General features: G+C 41.8%; 1 protein-coding gene across 1 annotated transcript; it reads left to right on the forward strand.

Annotated features, from left to right (window-relative positions):
* The first annotated feature begins 21,438 nt into the window (after nt 1–21,438).
* LOC149248384 (uncharacterized) lies at nt 21,439–23,341 on the forward strand. The gene has a single exon (XM_089458414.1). The coding sequence runs from the start codon at nt 21,449–21,451 to the stop codon at nt 23,279–23,281; it is 1,833 nt and encodes a 610-aa protein (XP_089314540.1). The 5' UTR covers nt 21,439–21,448; the 3' UTR covers nt 23,282–23,341.
* The last annotated feature ends 1,990 nt before the right edge of the window (nt 23,342–25,331 follow it).

The following is a 25,331-nucleotide window of genomic DNA, read 5'->3' on the forward strand; positions in this document are numbered from 1 at the left end:
ACACTAGAACCCTATGAAGAAGGAAATTGAAGATTGGTTGGATCAGAAGCTTCACGAGTTTGTAACACAGGAGAATAGGAATCCACAGATATTCGAGAAGAGGTGGTTGGATCGCTACATATTTACGGAAATCCATGAGATCTTCTTCACGACCTTCTCTTCAGAGCTGTATGATTGGATTGTGAGGTTAGTCGACAGCCAGGGAAGGTACAAGCTCGATCAACCGATAATGTGGACTCTGGAGTTAGTGCGCAGACTAGAGGCATCAGAAGATAAGATCACGCGGGCCTTGGACCATTGGCTCGACTGGATAATAGGAGGGTTTATCACTGAGTTTGTGATAGACAAAACCGTGAGCTATAGGGAAGCAAAACTACGCTTTCTCAAGGGACCGCGAGGTAGGTATGTCAAATCCCTAAATACCTGGATTAAGATGTTGTTATGTGAGAAGCGAGTTATGTGAATACATTAATGATTGGAACGACGCGAAGCGGAAAGATCTACAAAGGGATCGAAGGGTTAGGAAACAGTCCTTTAATTTCACCACCACGAACGAGTGAGGAAGAGCGCGCTCGAGCTTCTATGAGAAGTGCGGTCAGTTTGATAAGGTAGCACATTCCGCAGCTATCACCTCCCCTTACGCCATCACCCACTTCACCTACTTCACCTCCATCTTCAACCACCCCACCTCCTCCAAACCCGCAGTTCAGCATGGCGGGCGCGAACAAGCTACCTGTATTCAGAGGAGTAGGGAACGAGGACCCGGATTAGTTCTAGCTCGTGGTAAGAGTAGTGTGGGAAGCACATGGGGTCACGGATGACAACATTAAGAAGGCCACACTGGTAAGTGTGTTGCGGGATCGCGCCCTGACATGGTATATTAAGCACTCGAATTGATCGGAATTGGATCCTAGAACACACTCTAAGTTTTCATGAACTCTTAAAATTATGCCAAAGTTTCACAGTCTTATAAAGGTCAAGCTTATCAGAGATATCCTCGCAACAGTTTCAATTTGTGAACAACGCGGAGCAAGGAGGATCCTCGGTCAAGTGTGCAGACCGTCAACCCATGGCAACGCGCATTGCCACAAATTAGCAAAACCAGAGGTCATTTTAAGAAACGGGGGTAGTTTCTCATATGAGATTAGCGACAAGCGGGAAACCCCCTCAAAGAAGGAAAAGCCCCGAGCGCCCGGACCTGAAAAGTTATAAAATGCAACGAATATCGCGCCAATTCCGTCAGAAGCAGGATTCCACAAAACAGGCAGAATATCGGAAGGGCTTTGAGCGGTAAGCAGTTTCAACCGAGTTCCGCCCGATGCCATACAATGAGTGACACGCATCCGATAGAAGAGAGAGAAAACCACTCACATCGGATGGGTAAACGTCATGTTACTTATCCGCCTGATATGAACGATGACTGTTGGATCTGGAGGCCCCAGATCAACAGCAGAGACACGTTCTGATGGATGATTTGATGGGGTCAATAGGAAGAATTGTAAAGGATCTGAAGTATGATATGGACGATGCATTGGCAGAGATTCGTATTTCGCGGGCATTCTTGGAGTTAATGGACAAAACGATCGTTCAAACATTTCCAGTGAACCTGACACACTCATCCATTACAAAATAGATGGCCACCTCCCTGTGAGGCCTTATATAGTGATGATTACGCAAAACAAAGGGATTCAGATGGACAGAGGTAGGGAAACCACAAAGCTGAGAAGCAGAAACGAACGGTCAGAAAGCATATTGACTTTAAAGCCACAAATTGACAGATAAAGGGGAAGAGTTAGTTAGACGCAGAAAGCTAAGAGCAGAAAGAAGGAGCTGAGTTGACCTGCAGAAGCAAAGGAAGCATCGAGCTAGATAGAGCCAGAGAGAGTCAGAGAGTCTGTGTACTCCAGGGAAGGCTTGAGAGGTTCAAGAAAGCTCCTCTGTATATGCCTGTCATGTATGAGTCTCAGATTGGGCTCATACTGCTGTGACCAATAGAGGTCGAGTTTCAGTAAGTAGAGTCTGTGTACTCCAGAGACTTGGGGGATCCAAGTATAGTCTTACTGATTCATATCTACTGTGTGAGACTCAAATTGAGCTCACTGTTGTAAAAAGTCTGCTTTTGAAAACATAATAGAGAGGTGACCACTGAAGGCTGGACCGGGAGACGTATCCCAGGAGTATTAGGTGAACTCCTTATTAAACTTGTTGTATTTACATGTTTACCTGTTATGTTTTCTCTAACTGCTTTAGTGTTTGTGTATTTCACAATCTTATCTATTCGTTGCATAAAATAACATAGGCACATCCATGCACATGAGTCTATAATACCTTAATTGTTTGTCTTAGATCAATTACAGATCAAGTGGTATCAGAGCTCTAGGTTGCTGAGGTTAGACAAGCTTGTGCTGGATTTTGTTGTTGAATGCTAACTAGGACAAAGCTCAAATTAGGAGAAGGAGAATTGGTTGAAGCTAACCCAGAAATTGGAAGAGTCTATCCTAAGAGGAAAATGGCAGAAGAAAGTCCCTTGGAATCAGACTCCCAGTTCATGGATAGTTTCATGACCATGAGAGCCATGGTAGAAGAAATGTATAGAGAATTTAAGAAAGGTAGAGATGAAGATTCATCAAACTCCAAACAAGATAAAGGAGCAGAAGAATCTCTCCTCAATGACCATTCTAACGGCAAAGGGAAAGAAGAAAAGCTTCCCACACCTCCTAATAGCCCTGAAAATAAAAAGAATACATCTTTGATTAAATTAGATGTTAAATTTGATTTACCAATATATGATGGAGAGTTGAATGCAGAGAAGCTGGATAATTGGACTAGACAAATTGATGTTTATTGCAGGGTGCAGAGCATTGATTCAAATAGTAGTAAGATTCAGTTGGCCAGCCTACGCCTTGGAGGCACTGCCTTGGTATGGTGGGAAGGCAGGACACAAGTTGACATGAAGAAGCATGGTAAAATTCTTTCTGTCTAGAGTGAATTTGTTTCTACAATTAAAAAACAGTTCTATCCACTAGCTTATATGCAACAAGCCATGATGAGTTGGCAAACTCTTCGAAAATTGAAAGGGCAAAGTGTACAAAGTTACACCCAAGAATTTAGGAAAAGAGATTTGATTCTAGGAATTTCTTTAGACTCACCTAAAACTTTGCTGAAGTATATAGGTGGTCTACACAACTATTTAAATCATACCATTCTCATGTTTAATCCTACTAGCATAGATGAGGTATCTGTTCAGGCTACACATCTAGAGGTTAGAGGCAAGAATGTGAACCCAGAAGTTGGGGGATCATCAAAACCCATTGCAAGCAAGAACAAGGAAAAGAGAAAGCAAAAATGGAAAGAGAGGAAGGCAAATGCTGTACAAAAGACCAAACCTTCATGCACTCACTGCAAGAAGGATGGGCATGATGATGAACATTGCTGGATTCTGCATCCAAAGCTGAAACCCAAGAAGTATGATGGCAAAAAGAAGAAGATTGTTGCAACTATTTAGAAGGATTTGGTGTTAGACTCAGGGGATGAAACAACAATCACAGCCATAAGTATAAAAGGTAAAAATTTTGAAGCATCTACTAGTAATTCTGCACAAACTGTTGATAGTGAAGAAAATGAGAGAAGAAGACATGATATTTTTCATATTAGAGTTATTTCCAAGCGTCAAAAGGTTGATACTTTATTTGATAGTGGTTCGCAAGTAAACTTAATTTCTGAAGCAATTGTAAAGAAACTGGGATTACTAGCCACACCTCACAAGAAGCCATATCCATTAGGTTGGTTATCTCATAAAGCAAAGCTACAAGTGACTAGAAAATGTAAACTTAGGTTTTCTTTTGGGTCAGCATTTGTAGATGAGGTTGAGTTAGATATTGTTCCCTTGGATATATGTGGAATTGTTTTGGGAAGTCCTTACTTGTATGATAGAAAAGCAATTTTCTATAGAGCTGAAAATAAGTATCAACTCTTTAAAGATGGAATTGAATATATTATAAGAGCTCATAAACTCAAGAATAATTATACTTTCATAAACTCAGGGCAGATGAAAAGAATCGTAAATTCATGAAAACAATTATTACTGATGGCTGTAAAGGAAAAGGAACCTGATAAAACCTATGTATTTGAGGGCTATAATGCTAAACAGCAAGCTGATTTAGAAAAAGTTGTTTCAGAATATGATATACTATTTCAAGAACCTAAAGGTCTGCCACCCAAAAAGGAAATAGTACATGATATTAATTTGTAGCAAGATGCTCCATTGCCTAACATCGGAATGTATAGGTTGTCCGCTTTAGAGAATGTAGAAATCAAGAAGTAGGTACAGGAGCTGCTCAAGAAAGGGTTCATAAGACCTAGAACATCGCCATGTGAGTCTCCAATTATTTTGGTGAGAAAGAAAGATGGCTCATGGAGATTGTGCATTGATTACCGAGCACTGAATAAGATAACAATCAAAAATCGTTATCCCCTTCCTCACATAGATGATCTGTTAGATCAGTTGAAAGAAGATTTTTACTTTTCCAAGTTGGACTTGCATAGTGGCTACCATCAGGTCAGAGTTGCAGAGCAAGATGCATGGAAGACTGCTTTCAAAACAAAGCAGGGACTGTATGAGTGGTTAGTTATGCCTTTTGGCTTAACTAATGCTCCTGCTACTTTCATGAGAGTAATGAATGATGTACTCAGGCCTTTTATTGATGATTTTGTCATTGTATATTTAGATGACATTCTTATATTTATTAAAACATGGGAAGAACATTTGAAGCATGTGAAACAGAGTCTAGATGTTTTGAAAAGAGAAAATCTTTATGTTAAGCTATCAAAATGTGAATTTGGCAAAACATCTTTGAATTATTTGGGTCATATTGTAGGGGGTGGTGAATTGAAGATAGATCCCTCTAAAGTTGCAGTCATTGTAAACTGGCCTAAACCCAAATCTGTTATAGAAGTTAGAAGCTTCCTAGGAGCAGCACAGTAATGGAGAAAGTTTATTGCTAACTTTTCCTTGATTGCAGCTCCCTTAAATGCTTTAACAGGATTGAACAAGGTGTTTCAGTGGGGAGGCAAACAACAAAAATCCTTCGACACCTTAAAAGAAAGATTAGTACAGCACCAGTACTAGCATTGCCTAATCTTCAAAGACCATTCGAGATTGAAACCGATGCCAGTGACTATGCCATGGGAGCAGTGTTGATGCAGCACGGTAAACCCATATGTTATCATTTTGAGACATTTAATTCTGCAGTAGTTAATTATCCCACATATGATAAAGAATTGTATGCATTAGTACAGAGTGTGAAAAAGTGGAAACATTATCTAATGGGCAAAGAGACAGTTATACATATTGATCATCAACCACTTCAATATTTACACTCACAAACTAAGTTGCAGTAATCAAGACACTATAGGTGGATGGGTTTTCTACAACAGTTTCATCTTGTCATCAGATATAAAAAGGGCATACACAATAAAGTTGCAGATATGTTGTCCAGACCAATCATAAATGCATCTACTATACTTAAGCATAACTCAATAATGCATGAAAGCTAAATTGAACAATATGCTCAAGATATAGATTTCAAAGATGTATATGCAACTTTAAGGCATGGAAAACAAGTATAAGAATTGGATTATCATGTTAAGGACCAACTTTTGTATCATTTTGGAAAGTTATGCATTCCTCAAACCAAAAGAGTAAAGATAATTCGAGAAGAACATACTTCTCTAATATCAGGTAAGTAAAACAGTTGCACAACTGAAAAGATTTTTTATTGGCCAAAAATGCATGAAATAGTTTCTAGATATGTAAGAGGGTGTACCATGTGTGCTAAAAGCAAGCCCAGCAATAGAAAACTAGGCTTGTACACTCCACTACCAGTTCCTTCCCATCCTTGGGAAAGTGATTCCATGGACTTTGTTGGGGGACTGCCTAAATCTAGAAAAGGTCATGACTATTTATATGTTATTGTGGATAGGTTCAACAAAATGTGTATTTTAATACCTTGTAAAAAACAGATTACAGTTGAACAAATAGCAAAGTTGTTCTTTCAGCATGTATGGGTTCATTTTGGATTACCCACTTCCATTGTATTTGATCGAGATTCCTGATTTATTTGGAAATTTTGGTCGAGTCTGTGGGAATTGATGGACACCAGACTAAAGAAAAGCACAACTTTTCATCCACAAACAGATAGCCAAACAGAAGTGGTCAATAGGACAATGATCCAGTTGCTCAGAGGCTATTGCAGTAAGCATCCCAAGCTTTGGGAAGAACACCTATGCTATGTGCAACATGCTTACAACTGTGCTAAACATTATTCTACACAGAGATCTCCTTTTGAGACCTGTTTTGGTTTCACACCAATGTCTCCCTTGGATTTTGTCTTTGATAAAGACATAGCGGTTGATGGACATAGTGATGTGGACAAGGCAACCAAGTTCATTTGACAAATCCAAGAGATTCACCAGGCAGTATAGGAACAACTGGAAAAGAGCCAAGCCAAGTACAAAGCAAGGCATGATAAGCATCAGACTGAGCATAGTTTCCAAATTGGTGATCTAGTCTGGCTGTATATCAGCAAAGACATAATGCAAGGTGAAGGTAAGAAGCTGAAGCCAATAAGGTATTGACCTTTTAGGATACTTGAGAAAATTGGTGAGAATGTTTTTCACCTTGATTTTCCAACTTACATGCACATCTATTTCGTAGTTAATGCAGAAAACTTGAGACTGTTTGAACCTTCATTGATTGAAGATCCCGAAGGGCAGAGCCAATTTCCTTCTATTGATGATCTGTTGCCTAAATATCTCAATGAATTACAGGAAGATACAGTTCTAGACATGAAGGTAAGGACAACATGTAGAGGGGATGTTGAGTACCTCAGGATTGGGCTCAAAGGTTCAAAACCAAGCAATGCAAGATGGATAGAAATTGGGCAAGTGAGGAATCTATATCCTCACTTGATTGATGCTTAAAAACCAACTTTTGGTGGTCCAAAACCTTTTTCAGTGGGAAGGTTGTGATCCGAATTGGATCCTAGAACACACTCTATGTTTTCATGAACTCTTAAAATTATGCCAAAGTTTCAAAGTATTATAAAGGTCAAGCTTATCAGAGATATCCTCGTAATAGTTGCAATTTGTGAACAGCGCGGAGCAATGAGGACCCTCGGTCAAGCGCATAGACCTTCGGCCCATGGTAACGTGCGCTGCCACAAATTAGAAAAACCAGAGGTCAATTTAAGAAACAAGGGTAGTTTCTAATATCACCGGGCAAACCCCTCAAAGAAGGAAAAGCTCCGAGCGCCAGGACCCAAAAAGTTATAAAATGCAACGAATATCATGCCGATTCCGTCAGAAGCGGGATTCCAAAAAATAGGCAGAATATCGGGAGGGCTTTGAGCGGTAAGCAGTTTCAACCGAGTTCCGCCCGATGCCATACAACGAGTGCCACGCGTCTGGCGGAAGAGAGAGAAAACTACTCACATCGGATGGGTAAACGTCATGTTACTTATCCACCCGATATGAACGATGATCGTTGGATCTGGAGGCCCCAGATCAACGGCGGAGACACGTTCCGATGGATGACTGGATTTGACGGGGTCAACAGGTAGAATTGTAAAGGATTTGAAGTCCGATATGGATGATGCGTTGGCGGAGATTCATATTTTGTGGGCATTCTTGGAGTTAACAGACAAAATGGTCGTTCAAACATTTCTAGTGAACTTGACACACTCATCTATTACAGAATAGGTGGCCACCTCCCTGTGAGGCGTTATAGAGTGATGATTACGCAGAACAGAGGGATTCATATGGACAGAGGCAGGGAAACCAGAAAGTCGGGAAGCAGAAATGAACAGTTAGAAAGCATATTGGCTTTAAAGCCACGAACTAACAGAGAAAGGAGCAAAGTTAGTTAGACGCAGAAAGCTAAGAGCAGAAAGAAGGAGCCGAGCTGACCTACAGAAGCAAAGGCAGCATCGAGCCAGACAGAGCCAGAGAGAGTCAGAGAGTCTGTGTACTCCAGAGAAGGCTTGAGAGGTTCAAGCAAACTCCTCTGTATATGTCTGTCATGTATGAGTCTTAGATTGGGCTCATACTACTGTGACCAATAGAGGTCGAGTTTCAGTAAGTAGAGTCTGTGTACTCCAGAGACTTGGGGGATCCAAGTACAGTCTTGCTGATTCATATCTGCTGTGTGAGACTCAAATTGAGCTCACTATTGTAAAAAATCTGCTTTTGAAAACATAATAGAGAGGCCACCACTAAAGGTTGGACCGGGAGACGTAGCCTAGGAGTATTGGGTGAAATCCTTATTAAAATTGTTGTATTTACATGTTTGCCTGTTATGTTTTCTCTAACTACTTCAGTGTCTGTGTATTTTGCAATCTTATCAATCTGTTGCATAAAATAACATAGGCACATCCATGCACATGAGTCTGTAATACCTTAATTGTTTGTCTTACATCAATTACAGATCACGAATGATCATCCGAATGCAGGAATAGCGGAGATCCTGAACACGCTGAACAGAGAATTTAGCTGGCCAAAATCAGAAACATAGTCAATCTCCGAATTTAAAGAGATCGCGATGCTTCTAGGCGAGACCCCCTGGGATTTGGATCAGAGATTGAGAAATACGATCCGCGAGGCTAATATGACGCTAACGGATGCGCAACACCACGTGTGGTTTTTGGCGTCTTTGACACCACACCTGAGGATGACGCTGTCACAGCAGAAGCTTTCAACCCAGGCAGAAGCATTAGAAATGGCGATGAGGTTGCATGAAACACCGATACAGGATCTGGGGTTGGGAGTCCAACAAATCCACATGCAACTATAGAACCTATGCTTGGAGATGCAGAGTTTGAAGCAGGATAGGGCACCCCGGTCAGAGGCGCACGAAGAAGTGTGGTGCATAAAATGTAAAGGCCAGGGCCACGATAAGGATCACTATCTAGTATTTGCGAACTACTTGGTAGGAGGGGGACCAATGCCGTTGAGACCAGAGGCACAAGCAGGGCCAAGTGCGGCACCCGCACTCTGGTGCGCGATCTGTCAGGTGGGAGGAAAGCACACGATGGACAACTGTCACTTGTTACAGAAGTGTACACAGACTCCCCAGCAACTGTTCTGCAACTTTTGTAGATCTGTGAGCCACGATGAGTGAACTTGTCACAGCTACAAATTAATGATGGAGCAGACCCCAGCATATAGAATGCAGACAGAAACGGGAGGCCTTGACCCAATCATGGGGATGACGTGCGCTGGATTTCAAGACCCAGGTCGAGGACGAGGAAGAATAGGGCTAGGAAGGGGCCGTGGATAGCTAATCTGTTACAATTATGGAGGACCGGGACACTACGCCTGTGATTGTACCAACCCAACAAGACTATCTTGTTCGTACTATGAGCAGTTTGATCATGAAATGGTAGATTGTTGATGAGGAGCTTAGGACTAAGTGTCGTAAAATGGTAAAAAATGAAGGTTCTCAGAACTAGTTTGAACCTAAACAAATGGATAGAGCTTGTCTTCCTGATTCTGGCGCTGTGAACGGTTCAGAAAACGGTCGCCATATGAGAAATTTATGCCAAAAATAAGAATTGCCCAATAACATTGGAATTTTGATTTTTTTTCAAAAAAAAAAAATTAAAATAGAATATTCCGCAGAATATTCTTGGGAATATTCTTTTTGGGCAGGCCAATCAGAAGCCTCCACGTGGCAGGCTCGGAGGCCGCCACGTGGCCCAAGGTGACATCAGCAACCATGGGCGCATATGGTTAAAAGTTTGGTCGAGCGCGTGGTTTGAACACACGACCTCCTAACTAACACTACAGCGCCTTACCAATGCACCAAGCAGATAGGACTTGTTATGTGGGCGGCATAAACTTATTTTAAAGTTTGATTTTGTGTTGGGCGGGGCCCGAAGGGGGCCAGCCCCCATACACGTGACCTCCGCCATTGAACCCGGGGCTCTAAACCCTTAACCGCTGGCACTCTATTCAATGCATAACAGCCGACACTCCAACACGTTCACATGCACACTAACTGCAACCCGTAACAGGTGGTCAGACTGGCGGAGGAATTGGCGGAGCGCCAAAATTGGCGGGCCCGCCATATTTGGCGGGCCTATCTGGCCGTAACTAAAGTTATCTGGAGTTTTTGTAGGGGCAACTGGCAGTTGGGAGTAAATGGCCATAACTTTGGCTAGGAAAGTCCGTTTTGGACGAATTTTTTTTTGATTTTGGTCTCTTCGACCTTTTGAAGCCATTGGCATAGTTTTCATAGCCATCTGAGGTCGTTTGCAGGTGTTTTAGCTTCGTGGAAGTTCCAGGAGCCACCAGGGCCAAATCAGTTTGGGAGCTGCATTGGGAATTGTGCAGCCAGTGAATGTGGAACGAAGGTCATTCCTGAAGTTTTTCAGCATTCTGAATCCATTTCTACAGCTCGTTTTTCCTTTTGAGGCATTCTTCTCATTGTTTAGCTTCAGGGAAGCTTTCAGGGCCACTAGGGCCATTTCAATGCTTGAGTTGTTTGGGGGTTATGTTCATCCATTTTTGGTGATTCAAAAGCCTATGTCTGCTATTTTCGACCTTCTGAGTCTAATGGAAGAGGTTTCAGAACCAATTGAGGTCATCTTCACCTCGAAATTCTCCATGCAAGTTTAAAGGGCCACCAGGGCCAATTGGGGAAAGTACTGTATAAGGTACAATTTCACTGTTTAGTGTTTGGGAAAGAGCATGTTTAGCTAATTCCTATCTTCTGATTCTGTATTTACAGTCAGATCTGTCTTTTGAGACACTCATATTCTTGTATTAGCCTTTGTAGCATTTTTAATACAAGAGGACAAGCCTAGTTTGAGAGGTTTGGTCTAGCAAATGTAGCCCAGAGGGGGTGAACTGCTTTATCATTTTGATGTATTTATTTACTGAAGATGATATGCTAAACAAAACTGATATAAAGTGTTAAACAACAAATATACATAACTTGCATACACACATAATCACCTATTCAGCTGCAGAAAGTTATTTGTCTTATTCCGCAAGACATCAAACTTCAAGTATGTATATGTCAAAGACTTCTAAGTGTTTACTTCGTTATTTCTTTAGGCAGAGCCTGTAGAGGGCCAGGTAGCCTCTGGAACTCATCCTCTCTTTAGAGGTGACATGTCCGGTGAATGCCCCTACAGTCTATCTCTGTATAAGAAATAAGAAGTTTTCACATTTTCAGAGGTCACTTGGAGTGTATAGCTCACATTTGCAATTATGGGAAATGGATACCTTACACCCTTAAACAAGTACATTCCATTTTCAGATCAATTGTCCTATGCTGATTGCACAGATGCGTGAGAAAGGGGTACTACAGTCTACTTCGACTCAGAATATCTAAATGATGAGGTCTAAATCGCGCGAAGAAGACCCCAATGTGAACATGATGCTCAGGAGCAGCGCAACCACAAAGGAATACAAGGGGAAGCAGCCTAAGGAAGATACATGTGTGCGCAAGGCTCCTACAAAGGAACCTAAGTTTGACTTGGAACGCACAAGGGAGACATTTATGGAAGCTAAGAAGAGCTTCACGGAGGCCTCTACTTCAGGTATTAAGGATCAACCAGAGCCGGGAATGGATCCTCCTATGCGTATTACCCTTTTAGAGACATGCATGAAGTTGTTGCGTGACAATAAGGTAGTTAAAGGACTACAAGAGCCAATCACTAGGTGCGCAGGGTCAAGTGAACCGTGCATAGTCCGAAAGGTGGGAAAGCATGCCTTGTGCACCAGGAGGGAAATGAGATTGACAACATAGATTGGCGAATATGAGATGGGTCAGGTAATCCTAGACTTGGGTTCGGACGCGAATGTGTTACCAAAGCAGACGTGGGAATGCATGGGCAGACCCGTGTTACAATGGTCTCCTATTCAATTACGAATGGCGAACCAACAAAAGATCTTGCCCATGGGGAGATTGTAAGGGGTAACAGTGGATATCAAAGGTGCGAGCACACAAACGGACTTTGAAGTCATAGAGATTGTGGATGACAGTAACCCTTACCCCGTGTTGCTAGGAATAGATTGGGCCACGGATATGAATGGAGTCATCAACCTGAAGAAGCGAAAGATGATATTTGAGAAAAAGTCTCTACGCATAGTAGTTCCGTTGGATCTAGTCGAAGGAGCACGCTACGCTGAACTTGTGCGCGAGGATGACAACGACGATGAGCTAGATTGCATTTACCAGATAACGGCGCAAGACCAGGATCGAGTGAACCCAATTGAAGATGGGAGAATCTCATGGGAGCGTGACAGTTCCTGTACTTCAGATTCAGATGAAGAAATAGAACGTTGGCAGAACCGGTTGCACGAAGTAACAACGCTAAATTGCAACATGATTATTAGATCACTGCGGCGTGTGACGATTGAAGTAAGGGAACTGCCAATAGATGATGGGGTAACAAACATGGAGGATTCCTTAGACCAATGTGAGAGAGAGGTACCTAAACAACAGTAGTACAGTGCACTAGAACGGGCGTTGCATGCGACACCCGCATGATGGGGGAATATACATCAGAAGGCTATGGGGAACTGGCACAAAGGTAGAATATGGATGCGCTTACGACCTAGAAGTCCCCAGTGATGAACGCGAGCTGGGTAGAAAGGACGCAGTAGTCTACGCACCCACTTGTGTCAATGTGTGCAGACATGTGTTGTGCAAGCACCTCCCAGACTAGGGATCGAAAATCAGGGAATGTGATGCATGCCACAAAAATTTCACGTCGACGCCTTCACAAAGCTATGTGGAATCATGAATAGAATTTACCAGATAGGATGAATTGATTGGGACTTGCATGTGCTAGCGGTCCGATGGGCATATAGGGCCATGTGCGGGAACTGGGGCACGGAAATGGTTCCGAAGACGACGAGCGGAGTCAAGGCCGTAGTTTTGGGAAAGAATCCTCACACAATCACTCCCATAATTGTGATAGCTCGCGAGGACTAGAGCGAAGAAATTATGCAACTGCACGAGGACGAACATATGCAGATTCAAGAAGCCATTCAGCGAGGGAACATTGAGCTGCGTGAACTCGAAGAAGATCGGGTATGATTGAAGCAGAAAAGCACATTAATGGACGAGGATATCAGAGAACTGGAAACCAAAATCTCGCAAGAATTACGCGCCAACAGTAGGGCGAGGCCATGTATGGGCAACCCCACCACCGTGCTAGTAGATTGTCATCGAGAGCTGGTGACTATACTACCATGGCTACGACCACACCTTATCAGGCGAAGCAACCAAGGAAGCGCTCCGCATAGGGGAGAACGTGAGGCGCTGATTGGCTCAAGGGTAACTAAGGAAGGCCCGCAGACTGGGTTGGGCAGTGACTTGAAGCCTCGTACCAGTAGTGTGACCACCTGACTATCTGTAGGAAGCATAGTCTTAGTGCTCCAAGTAGTTAAAAGAGAGCGCAGGACTATAAAAAAATATGTATGGGAGCGCAACCTAGACGTTGTGCGTAAGATTAATACGATGCACAGATCGCGTTCGCGCACAAGGGATTGTGCTGCCGCGCGGATGGGATGGAAAGTGACCGTTGGTGACACTGTTCATGACAAGATGTCCAATTTAAGGCAACGAGGAGTGGACGGCAGACAATTAAGACACGAGGTCAGAACTAGATTTGAAAAGATCTGCCACCAATATCGCATTAATGAGCCAAGAAATGGGGGAATGGTCGAATTTGAATTTTGGCAGGCCTATAAATCCCAAAAGGTCATCCGTCGAACAACCCGTGGCAACTTGAGAATTCAGTTATTAAGCATGGACTTTAGGACTTTAGAGGCTTTAACAACAAGTTCAGTATTTGAAGCATTACCGAAAGAGATGCAGGACCTTCTCAGAAGAGCAATGTCGACCGCCAAGGACGCCACACCAAGCCCTATGTCACCAGTCGGGGATGCGCCGGAAATTCCAAAATCGCCCCGGACGCCGAGGGCCAAAAAGGATCCATAGGTAGCCGGACCAGTTCGTATGTCTCCGCGAAATCTGCAGTTCGGAAAACTGTCGATGGAAGAGAAGGGAAAAATAGTCAATATTGAGAGCGATGATGAGGAAGAGGATCCTCCAACCTTTGTCAAAGAGCTGGAACCAGAGGAAGAGATGGAAGAAGACACCCCACCAGTACGCGCCACAACAAAGCTGCCCAAGTATGTCCCTCCGCGGAAAGGGAGGGTAAAGGTACCTAAAGATTTGGATGCCGTTAAGAGCACACTCAACACCCCGTTCCTCCCCGAGGAGGTTCTGTTTGAAGGCTCGGTTGTGGGCCACATTCCCACTATGAAGTTTGAAGACTGGGACCTCGTGGATAGTGAGAAGTTTCCTCATTTTGAAACTAGCTAGTTGATGGAACAAAGCACGAAGGGGGCCGTTACAACATTGCAGCCACGGACATGGCTGTGTAGGGTAGAGGAGGCCGAGCTACTCCACCTCCTATCAATTCCACACTTTCATCGGGCCCCAATCACGATATTTGTCATCAGGCAACTACTTTTCCTGGTGCACGATGGGTACTTGTGGCTGGAAGAGCCCATTCCCATCACGACGGAGCTCATTCATAGGATTTCTCGGCTTCCCTGTGCAAGAAGGGACCCCGCAGAAATAACTGGTGCAAGTGGAGACTTGACGATTACAGAGGCCATGAAAAAGAAATATAAGTTGGAGAAAAAGCAGAGGGGTTACATTATAACTAGCATTCAGGACAAAGAGGCCCGTGTTGCTACTCAGTTGTTGGCAGGGAAGGTGATGAGAAAATGTCGTGTTAATGAGGTACCAGCTACGATCATCGCGTTGGCCGAGCAATGCGCGGAAGGGGTACGATTCAACTGGTCGCAGTTCCTCTACGAGGAATTCCTAACAAACTGCAGGGAGGCCCAGGAGCAGGGTAAGACCTTCCACTATGCATGGTTTCTCTTATCTATCCTGTTGGTTACAGGAGAATTGCCTGAGGATAGTCAGTTTCCTCCCGATGATCAAGACTGGCCAGAGGCAGCAAAATACACATCGCTATGGGCAACGAAGGATGCCATGTGCATCCGAGAAACCAAGATCTTCTGGGTACTGATGGAAGCGAGCATAAGACTATGGACGAGCAAGCGGCTGTACCTACCCCCCTTGATATACGACAGTTTGAAGAGTTTTGCAGACTTTAAAGCAGATATGCACAATGTGTATAACAGGGGACAACATGATCCAGAGCAGAAGTGGACCACGCTCCCCTTCATTGCACTAGATGACACTGTTTTCGTAGTGCTCGACACATGGCCACTAGAATGGCAGGCACTAGATGTGGTAGTGCGCGACAAAATGAAGATTTAGAAACAAAAAGCTATCGCCAAGTGGCTAGCACAACAGAAACGGAACAAACAACTAGCTGGGGAAGTACGGGCGTCCCGGGAGGCAACGAAGGCCGCCGGGGAAAAGGAAGCAACAGTAGGGGCCACTACGATGCAGGAAGAAAGATGCCCAGACATAACCACAAAACAGGGGATAGATGTGACAATGGAAGGCACAAACCCAAGCACCACCTCGACACAATTGAAACGACCACGCGAGATAGAACAAACAGGGCCACAGAAGAAGACCAAGGCTTCCAAGTTGGATGGGGAGCCTATTACACTAACCGAGGGTGACTACATGACATCGGCGACACAGTTTGCAAAGTCACCAGGGAGGCGCTCCAGGAAGCAATGATGGAGCAACAAAATGTGTTAGGGGAGCTCAGGGCGCAACTCCAGGAACTTCAGGTACGGGCCCCACAGCAAGCAACAGTAGTCGGGGATACGGGTACATTAGCAACCAAGCAATTGATGCAAGCCAAATTGGAAAATACCATTGCACTGCCATAAGGAGCACTAACAACGGCAAATACAGAGGACAAAACCATGGTAAGCTGGCTCAAGGGACTTGGTTTAAACTTAGCTGCCCTGCCACGAGAAATATTATACCAGTTGCAGGATGGAGCAATGATAGAGCTCCACGCTAGGGAAGGACGTGCAGTCCAGGTGCTCAGTGAACAGGGAATCAACATTGAGTAGTTGAGCCTTCAACGCGATGAAGCGGTAACACAAGCTCAACAGTTGGAGCAAATCGTCGAGGAAGCATGTCGCCGTGTCCCCGAGCTAGAGATTGCAGTAGACTTACCAGTGGGTATCTGGATCCATAAAATGGCCAGTGGATTCCACCAGGCATAGGAGGAAGCAAAAAAGATCCAGATGGACCTCAACTTGTAGATCACAGAACTGAGGCTGAAACCGCAGCCATCTACACCGCCAGAGGTCAGAAAACAGTGGCACCGCACCATTCAATCAGGGTTGGAAGCAAGAGAGCGCACAATACAGGATTGCACAGCCTTGTTAGATCAGTCACTCGTCACCCTCACTTCACTACAGGAAGACCCAACACTACAGCAATTAAAGACAGAAGCACGGGAGCTGCTGCAGGCCTATGACAACGTCCGGGGGACCGTGCAGACGGTCGCCTTTACTCAGCGACTGGCCAAGATGAGGGAGGCCCAGGCTCTCAAAGTGCAGGTGGACGTCGTGTGCCAAAAAGAAGCAGTGCTTAAAGAACGCATCCAACCTTGGCTCGATGAAGCATTCACGGTCACAAACAAGAATGAGGGAAAGTTGGCACAAATGCAGGGTGTATATGCACTCAGACAAAGAATTGCACTTGACGATGAAGCATCGGAGATACGCACACAACAAGTACAGCAGACAGCGAAAGAATGTGATGTGGACGTAAGAGAAGTGCAGAGGTTGTTGGATGAACTTCGTGCGAAGATCACCGCACCAGCCGGGTGACTCGGGATGAGTCACGATGATTGTGTTGGGGGCCTGTTGGGTAACAGATCCCCACATAACGGGTTTTTGGGACTTAAAGCCAAGTTTTGGGTCAATGTAATATAAAGACCCCGCAAAATACAGGTGCGGAGCGCGAGAGTCTAGGGTAGTTCACCTTAAAATATTGTAATTTGATATAGAATGTGTCGGCCTACCCATGGTCCGCAGACCATGGGAATGTATAAATAGAGCGAGGTTCTAAGGGTAGAGTCTAGGGTAGTTCGCCTTAAAATATTGTAATTTGATATAGAATGTGTCGGCCTACCCATGGTCCGCGGACCATGGGAATGTATAAATAGAGCGAGGTTCTAAGGGTAGAAGTCAGTCTTTGGATCTGATAAAAAGCGATATGGGTTTTTGAATGCGAAATTTTCTCTGAGTCTGTAAGTCCGAGTCGTGGTTGGTAGTAGTAAGAATAGGCTCTGCAGCTGTGTGCGTAGAGGCCTGGTAGAGTTCGCAGCTGTGTGCGCGGACCCCTGCAGCTGAGTGCGTAGGGTGGAATTGGATAGTACTGGAACATAAGGTTAATAAAAGATAAGTTGAACCTGGAATATTGTGCATCTGATCTGTGTGTTTATGTTTCGGTTATATCTTTGCATCTCTTTACTGTTTATGGTTGCGCGCACTAATTATAAGTGTTAATTGTGTAAATAAGAATACCGGGCCCACAAAATTAAGTCAAATCTATAATAATCAGTGCCTCATCGCACTCTGTACAGAGCTATGCGAAGGCGGGACAGCTGCGCGGAGCAGCACAAGCGCACAGGATCGGATCGCAACCCTTTCAGACCTCATCAAAACATCCCTAGGGTGCGGAAACCTGGTTCCAACATCCTCCCATACTACCTCGGGTGAGACCTTAGTCGCTTCGCCGACTACTGTCGAAAGGGCTAGTATGTGGCATTTGTTTGGCTAAATCACTTCCGAACCTGGGTCAGGCCCCAATAAGCCAACAAATTTTTCAACATGGTTCTTGAGGCGATAAATTTCTTCATCCTTTTCCATTATTTCCTTATAATGCATATCCTCAAGATCTTTATATTCATGTTGTAACACTATCCTGTTTTGCCAAAGTTTGGTTATTTTATCTTCTAAACTTTTATTATGTGAATTATCTTGATCTTCCAATGGCAATTTCTCGTTACACTAAATTACATCGTTCTGTAAGGGCAATGATGGTTGTTGCTTAAATGCTGCCATTAATTATTTTATAACTCTTGCTAATGCTTGTTTTTGTGTATCACTTAGATATTCAACTAAAGTAAAAGTTTTGTAACATTTTTTACATACGACATTTCAATTTCTAAGTAACTTTGGACAATTAGGATATCACATCTTGAAAACAAACCCAGTTTCCTTATCGAACACATCTTTTTTCTTTTGTCAAAAATGAAATTAGCGTTTCAAAATAATCCCTTTTTATAAGACTTCAAAACTTTATTACACCTTCAAACTTAATAATGAATCTTTAAAAATATTTTCTTCCTTAAAAAGAATTTCAATTACTTTTTCTCTTTTTATTTTAATAATCCTCTTTTTCTAATTATTTTCTAAAATATTTTTTTTAACTTTTTTTTCACTGCTTCACCTTTATTCTTTATTCTTTCTATAGATTATTGGATAATTCACATTTTATAACCTTTTTATATGTGGACTTCTCTCTTCCCTTTTTTTTTTTAATATAGATATTATATGAAGTAGATAATTATTGTTTATATACTATATATTTTTAGAAAATTAAAAAGCATGACAAAAAATTAAAAGACACCACTATTATGAATCGGTGTAAAAAGATTGAACAAACATGTGAAAAAAAAGTGTGTTGAGACTCCACGAATAGGCAACAATTAACAACGATGATGGCGCTCGAGTGGACTGACGGGTCATTGGGCACCTACGAAATCAGTTTGCAAATGGAATTGGCGTCTGGGTCGAAGCGATCGATGGGGGAAAGGGTAAGACAATGAGCAGGGAAGGCGACCGAAGCAACGACACGAACAAAATTGTAGAAGGCGTCGGCTGTGTATGGGACGACGATGGGAGAGTTACCAATTATTATTAAATTAATCATTATTATTATTTATTATTATTTTTATATATTTTATTCATAAGATGAATTTTTTTTAATGTTCTATTTTATATTTATATTTTTTAATGTTCTATTTTATATTTATATATATATAGATATATATTGAAGTCTATTTTCAGTCTTAAAATTTCTATAATGATACATATTTTATTAGTTTTAATCAAAAATGTTATTGATATTACAATTTAATATGAAAGAAATGTCATTGGATGTATAGCATAAAATTGATATTCCTCTGAAAAAAAATAGCATAAAATTGATATATGATATTTAAAAAGGATAATAACGAAAAAATGTTTTAGTTAATATATTTTAATATTAAATTTATATAAGAAATAATTAGAAAAAAATATAAATAAATACACTGATTAACTTAAACTTATATAAACACGTGCCAAGATAAAATAATTGAAAGTAAAAACTTATATGTTATGGAAAAAATGTGTAATTATTTAAATATTTGTTTTAGTTAATATATTTTAATATTAAATTTATATAGGAAAAAATTAGAAAAAGATATAAATAAAATATTTTAATGTTGATGTTAAGTAAAGTATTTGATATATTACAATTTGAGTGGGTCTAATGGTTAAGAGCATGCATTTCCTCTTAAGAGGTCACAGGTTCAAAACACCAAAGGTGTAGACTATGTATACCTTCGTAGACTTAGCAGTCAAATCCTGAGGGGAGTGGGTCCCTTATCCCACAAACAAGGGGTCGCATACAGCATGACCACACCATGACCAATGAAGACCAAGGTATAGATGAAATTCAACCATGACCGGTGAAGACCAAGGTATAGATGAAAATCAATAAAACCTAGGTACTAGTTTTCACATTTTCAATAAAACCAGTTTTATTTTCGACCTGAAAAAAAGATCAGCAAGATCAGCTCAGAGAAGTGGAGGGCGGTGGGATTCTGGCCTTGAATTGAAGTTTAGAAGTGGAGGGCGGTGGGATTCTGGCCTTGAATTGAAGTTTTGCTTGGAGATTCGAGTATGAGATGATAAAGAAAAAATAAAGCTTAAAGCAGAAGATTGAAGCTTTTAATTGCGGCATTGAAGTTGTCAAATTTGTTTGGTTTGTGGCCCAAAAAAATCGGAGGAGAAGCGGGGTTTGAAGATGGGAAATAACGGCTCGCTACGAGTTGCCCGTTATGCGGTTGGGAGATCGAATTCGCGGTCAGCTTCAAGATCAACGCTGGGGTTCCGAGGTTGGATTTCAGGTGAGAAAATGAGTTACAACTACTATAAAGGGTTGGTGTTTTGGTGGCCTGAGGTCATTTTCATTTTGGGGATTATCCCATCAAGAGGTTTCGCGTAAACTCGGGTTTTGAAAGAAGCGTTTTACAGGAGCTTTGTGGCTCATTTCTTAGACGAATCTGTGCCCATTTTCTTAATAAATTTGGTGAAGAGCTTTGAGAAGATTTCTTTGCTCTCCTTAGAGGTTTTCAGAACCAGGGTTCTGCTAAAATTGGTTCGCGTCACTGTTTTGTTTGGTTGTTACCCTGTAGAGTCTGAGTTGGTATCGTCTTAGAATTGAAAATAATGGAAGTTAGGGGTTTCTAAGTCCATTTTGCCCTGGATGTCTTGAGGAAAAGTATCCATGATTTAGCTGAATTTCTGAGTAAGTTAAGAAAATAGTAATGGATTGCTCCGGTGATAAGGAGGACGAGCAGTTCTTTGAGAGTCTGGGGGAAATGTTATCACCTTCACATTCAGGATCAGAGGCTGCAGATAATGAGACGAAGTGCAGAAATGCCTATGCGAGGTCTAAGTACGATATTTGGAAAAAAACGCCCTGTAGTATTCAAGAACGGCGGCAACGGTTTTATATGCAGATGGGCTTTGCTAATCCCAGGGAGCTTGAGAATCAGGTGAATTCCACATCGACTGAATCAACTTGTTATATGGAAACTGCAAACAGTCCAGGTGAAATTGAAAGACTTGGAGAGAATGGCGGGGCCGTATTAAGAACTGCAGGATCAAGTGGCAGGAAGAGGCAGCGTAAAAATGTTATTAATATCGGCTTGAGAGAGGGTTTGGTCAGATCTAGTAGCTCAAGCAATGGTACCCCAGATGTGGGCGAGGATAATGGAGAATCCAGGGACCCTATTTTCTCCGTTCACATGACACTTGGATTCCCGTGTCCAAAATTAAGAAATTGCACAGTGGCAAGGAGTTTTTTGTAGACGAGTTGGAGAAAGATGGTCCATGGAACAAGCTTAGAGAAGTTGGAATAGATAGACAACTAACTGTGGATGATTTTGAAAGGTCCCGAAAAAGCCCTAAAATCCCTGCAGATATTTCAAACAGCAAAAGCCCTAAAATCCCTGCAGATATTTCAAGCAGCAAAAGCCCTAAAATTGGCTGCCTAAAAGCCCTAAAATCTGCTGCAGATATTTCAAGCAGCAAAAGGAGAAGCTGGCTAAAAGCCCTAAAATCTGCTGCTAATTCAATGAGGCGGCATAAGCAGGATCAAAGTAACTCTGATTCTGAGAGAAGTGGGCAAAGATCTGGTTCCTTTGATGTTTCTTTGGGTAAGCCACAGTGGACTAAAGTGAGCCACTATAGGAAAAGTTACAAGGAGTTTACAGCTCTTTACAAGTGTCAAGAGATTGAAGCCCATAAGGGCTCTGTTTGGACGATGAAGTTCAGTTTGGATGGGCGTTATCTAGCCAGTGCTGGTCAGGATCGCGTCATTCATGTGCGAAAAGTAATTGAATCGACGAGAACGTTTGGGGCTGATACACCAGATATATATGCTTCCAGTGCTTACCTTTCCCTGAATGGTTTGCAAGAGTTAGTCCCCTTAAGAGTTGAAAACCATGCAAAGAAAATGAAAACAGGGAAGATAATAGGTAGCAGAAAGAGTTCAAAATCAGACTGTTTAGTTTTACCTAATAAGGTTTTCCAGCTTTCAGAAGAGCCAGTGTGTTCTTTTCATGGTCACCTAAATGATGTATTTGATCTTTCATGGTCCCCATCACATTATTTGCTTTCATCGTCAATGGATAAAACGGTTCGATTATGGAAACTGGGACATGATAGTTGTCAAAAGGTCTTCTCTCATAATGATATTGTGACCTGTATACAGTTCAATCCTGCTGATGAGAGATACTTCATAAGTGGCTCATTGGATAGAAAAGCCCGAATTTGGAGTATTCCAGATGGTCGGGTTGTAGGCTGGAGTGATCTACGCGAAATGGTCACTGCAGTATGTTACACTCCCAATGGACAAGGAGCACTAGTTGGATCTATCAAGGGAAGTTGCCGCTTCTATAATACAACAGGTAACATGTTCCAGTTGGAAAATCAAGTGAATGTGTGTAGTAAGAAGAAAAAATCTTCTGGAAATAAGATTACTGGTTTTCAGTTTGCACCAGGAGGAGATTCTCAGAAAGTATTGATAACATCTGCAGATTCACGAGTTCGAGTTTATGATGGTTCTGAGTTTGTTTGCAAATATAAAGGATTTCGGAACACCTGCAGTCAAATATCTGCCTCTTTTGCTCCTAATGGGAAGCATTTTATTTGTGCAAGTGAAGATTCACATGTTTATATTTGGAATCATGAGGGCCCTCGTGGCTCTGGTGCAAGGCATGAAAAGTCCTCTTGGTCACATGAACGCTTTCTATCACAGGGTGTTTCAGTTGCAATTCCTTGGTCTGATATGAAGCTTCAGCCTCTAGTTTGGAATTCCTCTGAGGGGCATGAATCAGAGACTGGTTCGCATTATGTTTCTCAAGCATCACATTCTTGTGGTTCTCAGAGGCACAGTTTGCCTTCATTGCAGGGAGGTAAGGATGTTGGATGCCAGAATGGTCTTCTTTCAAGAGAAGCTGGTGAGGGGCAGGAATCAAAGACTGCTTTGCATTATGTTTCTCAAGTATCACATTCATGTGGTTTACAGAATCTGGTAGATAGGAATGGCCAAGATGATCTTTCTAGATACTCAGCTTGTATCTCGGATTCTTGTCAGGCATCTTTTATGGATTTCCCTGCTCCTAGAAACCAAGATGATCTAAATGCAAGTCGAGTTTTTTTCTCTGATAGATCGTCTAAAGGCTCGGCAATATGGCCTGAGGAGAAGCTTCCTCCAACAAGAAAACGGAGCCGATTAAATAGTAGCGACCCTCAGTATGACATTCTGAAGACTCATTTTGGTAATACCATCCAAGGCCAGTCTGGAGGTTCTCCTGCTGTGGCATGGGGATTAGTAATAGTCACTGCCAGTCTTGAGGGAGAGATCATATCATTTCAGAATTATGGCTTGCCTGTTCGTCTTTGAGAGTATTTATAGTGAAGTGTACACATGCAACATTATTATTATTATTAAACATATTTTTGATATTAGTGCAAATCTGCATAGGCAGCACACTTGATAATTTAAAAATGGGGGAAGAAGATTCAGATATATTTTAGACTTCAAACATATTTTAAAACTTAACTAAATCTTATATGAATATGATTATTTTAGACTTCAAACATATTTTAAAACTTAACTAAATCTTATATGAATATGATCAAATAAATTAAAAGACAAAACATAATCCAACATCTAATAGTAGAGTTTCTTTGGATAAACCATTATTTTCTTTGAATGTATGAAGAACTTACACATCATCATATTGCTCGTGTGGTTCGCGGATTTTCCTTTGCCACGATTCTAAATGAAAGACCATTAAGTCAGTTCATCCATTGAATTAGTCCACAATGACTTTTGAATCTCCATAGGATTTTAATACTTTTACCTATTGCCATGATTCTAAATGAAAGACCATTAAGTCAGTTCATCCATTGAATTAGTCCACAATGACTCTTAAATCTCCATGGGATTTGAATACTCTCACCTATTTCCTTCCATACCAATCTGTGCCACCGTTTTGAAGAAGCAAAAGGGTTGTTTTGAATCAACACATCATATACAAATCGTGTTATAATTCCACCTTGTTTATCCTTAGACCACTTGACAATGTCTTCCTCCTCCCGGTTAATCACAATACCAAGTTTACCCAAATTCAATACAAAAGAGCTCCATTCACCTGCATAAACTTGAGAAAGGCCTAAATCTTGAGCTAAAAGCCACTCTTGACTATTTGATGTTGCATCTACCCTGCTAGCAACATCATTCATAGAAATATAACCCAAAAGATTTAAAAACTCCACCAACCTATTAGAGAGTTTATGGCAAACATTGCATCCTATCCATGGGTCATGACCAAGAAGAACTTTAGCGTTGTTCCCGACCTTCCAGAAGAGCCATTTCTCCAAAGCTTGCAAATCATAGAACCTCCCTTAGTCACTTTTGGCTTTTGCTTGAGCCAATATACAACAAACATGAATTTCAAATATTTCACCCTCATTACTAGAATCCACCTACTATTGTGAAAAAACATATGCCAATAGCTCTTGGATGCAAGTGCTAGTCCAAATTCCTCCATATTACTTAAACCCCAACCCCCCATAGGCTTTGGAAGTGCCAGTTTGTTCCAATACACCAATTTGAAGCAAAACTAGTTTGAGAAATGATTAGTCCACTTCATCCTAAGCTTTCCTCAGGGCAATCTTCATTACAATAGATGGAATAAATCTGCATTTAATGGAGTGCATGGGTTCAACCAACCCAATTGCATCATGGATCTGTATATTATATAAAAAACTATAATGGGCTAATCTTTAGCTTGTTAGCTAGCACCTTTGAAATGATTTTATATAAAGTGTTGCACAAAGCTATTGGTTGATAATCATTGAAATTCTTGGGCTCTGCTAATTTTGGGAATGTAGTGAAAGTTGCATTCCTCAAGCAAAAACAAATCCCCTCCTCCTGGATTCCTCAACCAACCCCAAAATGTCCCTTCCCATAAGATAAAAAACCAAAACTAACTCCACAGACTAGTCATTAGGTCTTAGAATCTTGTCCTTGGGCTTCCTCCTCAAGGTATTTAGGATCTCCTCCTTAGAAATGTGCCTACCTATCCAATTTGATCCTTCACCAAAGAAAAACCTGGGGTAAGACCTACTTACTCTCAATTGATCAGATATATTAGTATGGCCACCATCCTTAATCAAAATTTCAAAGAAAGAAACTCCTTCCTTCATGATATCCCCATTCGAAGACATAGACTGAGTGCCATCTTGTAATTGAATTGACCAAATATGGTTTAATGCACACGTATGTGTTGGCCACCTAATCTACTAAGGGTTATGGTGTGGAATGTGAATATTCATTGGAGTCCAAGAGACCACTTGAAATATGAAAAGCAAGGGTTATTAGACAATGTATAAATATGTATATTGTTGTGAATTAAATGAATCTCACGTTTATCTTGATTTTGCCT

Source organism: Pinus tabuliformis, chromosome 7, assembly GCF_031772625.1.
Source record: "Pinus tabuliformis cultivar Carrire ecotype Pingquan chromosome 7, CPIR1, whole genome shotgun sequence".
In the NCBI taxonomy this organism is placed as follows: Eukaryota; Viridiplantae; Streptophyta; class Pinopsida; order Pinales; family Pinaceae; genus Pinus; species Pinus tabuliformis.

What these genes read in the sequence shown, in the direction of transcription:
- LOC149248384 (XM_089458414.1), top strand. Translation starts at nt 21,449, where the DNA reads ATGAGGCGGCATAAGCAGGATCAAAGTAACTCTGATTCTGAGAGAAGT.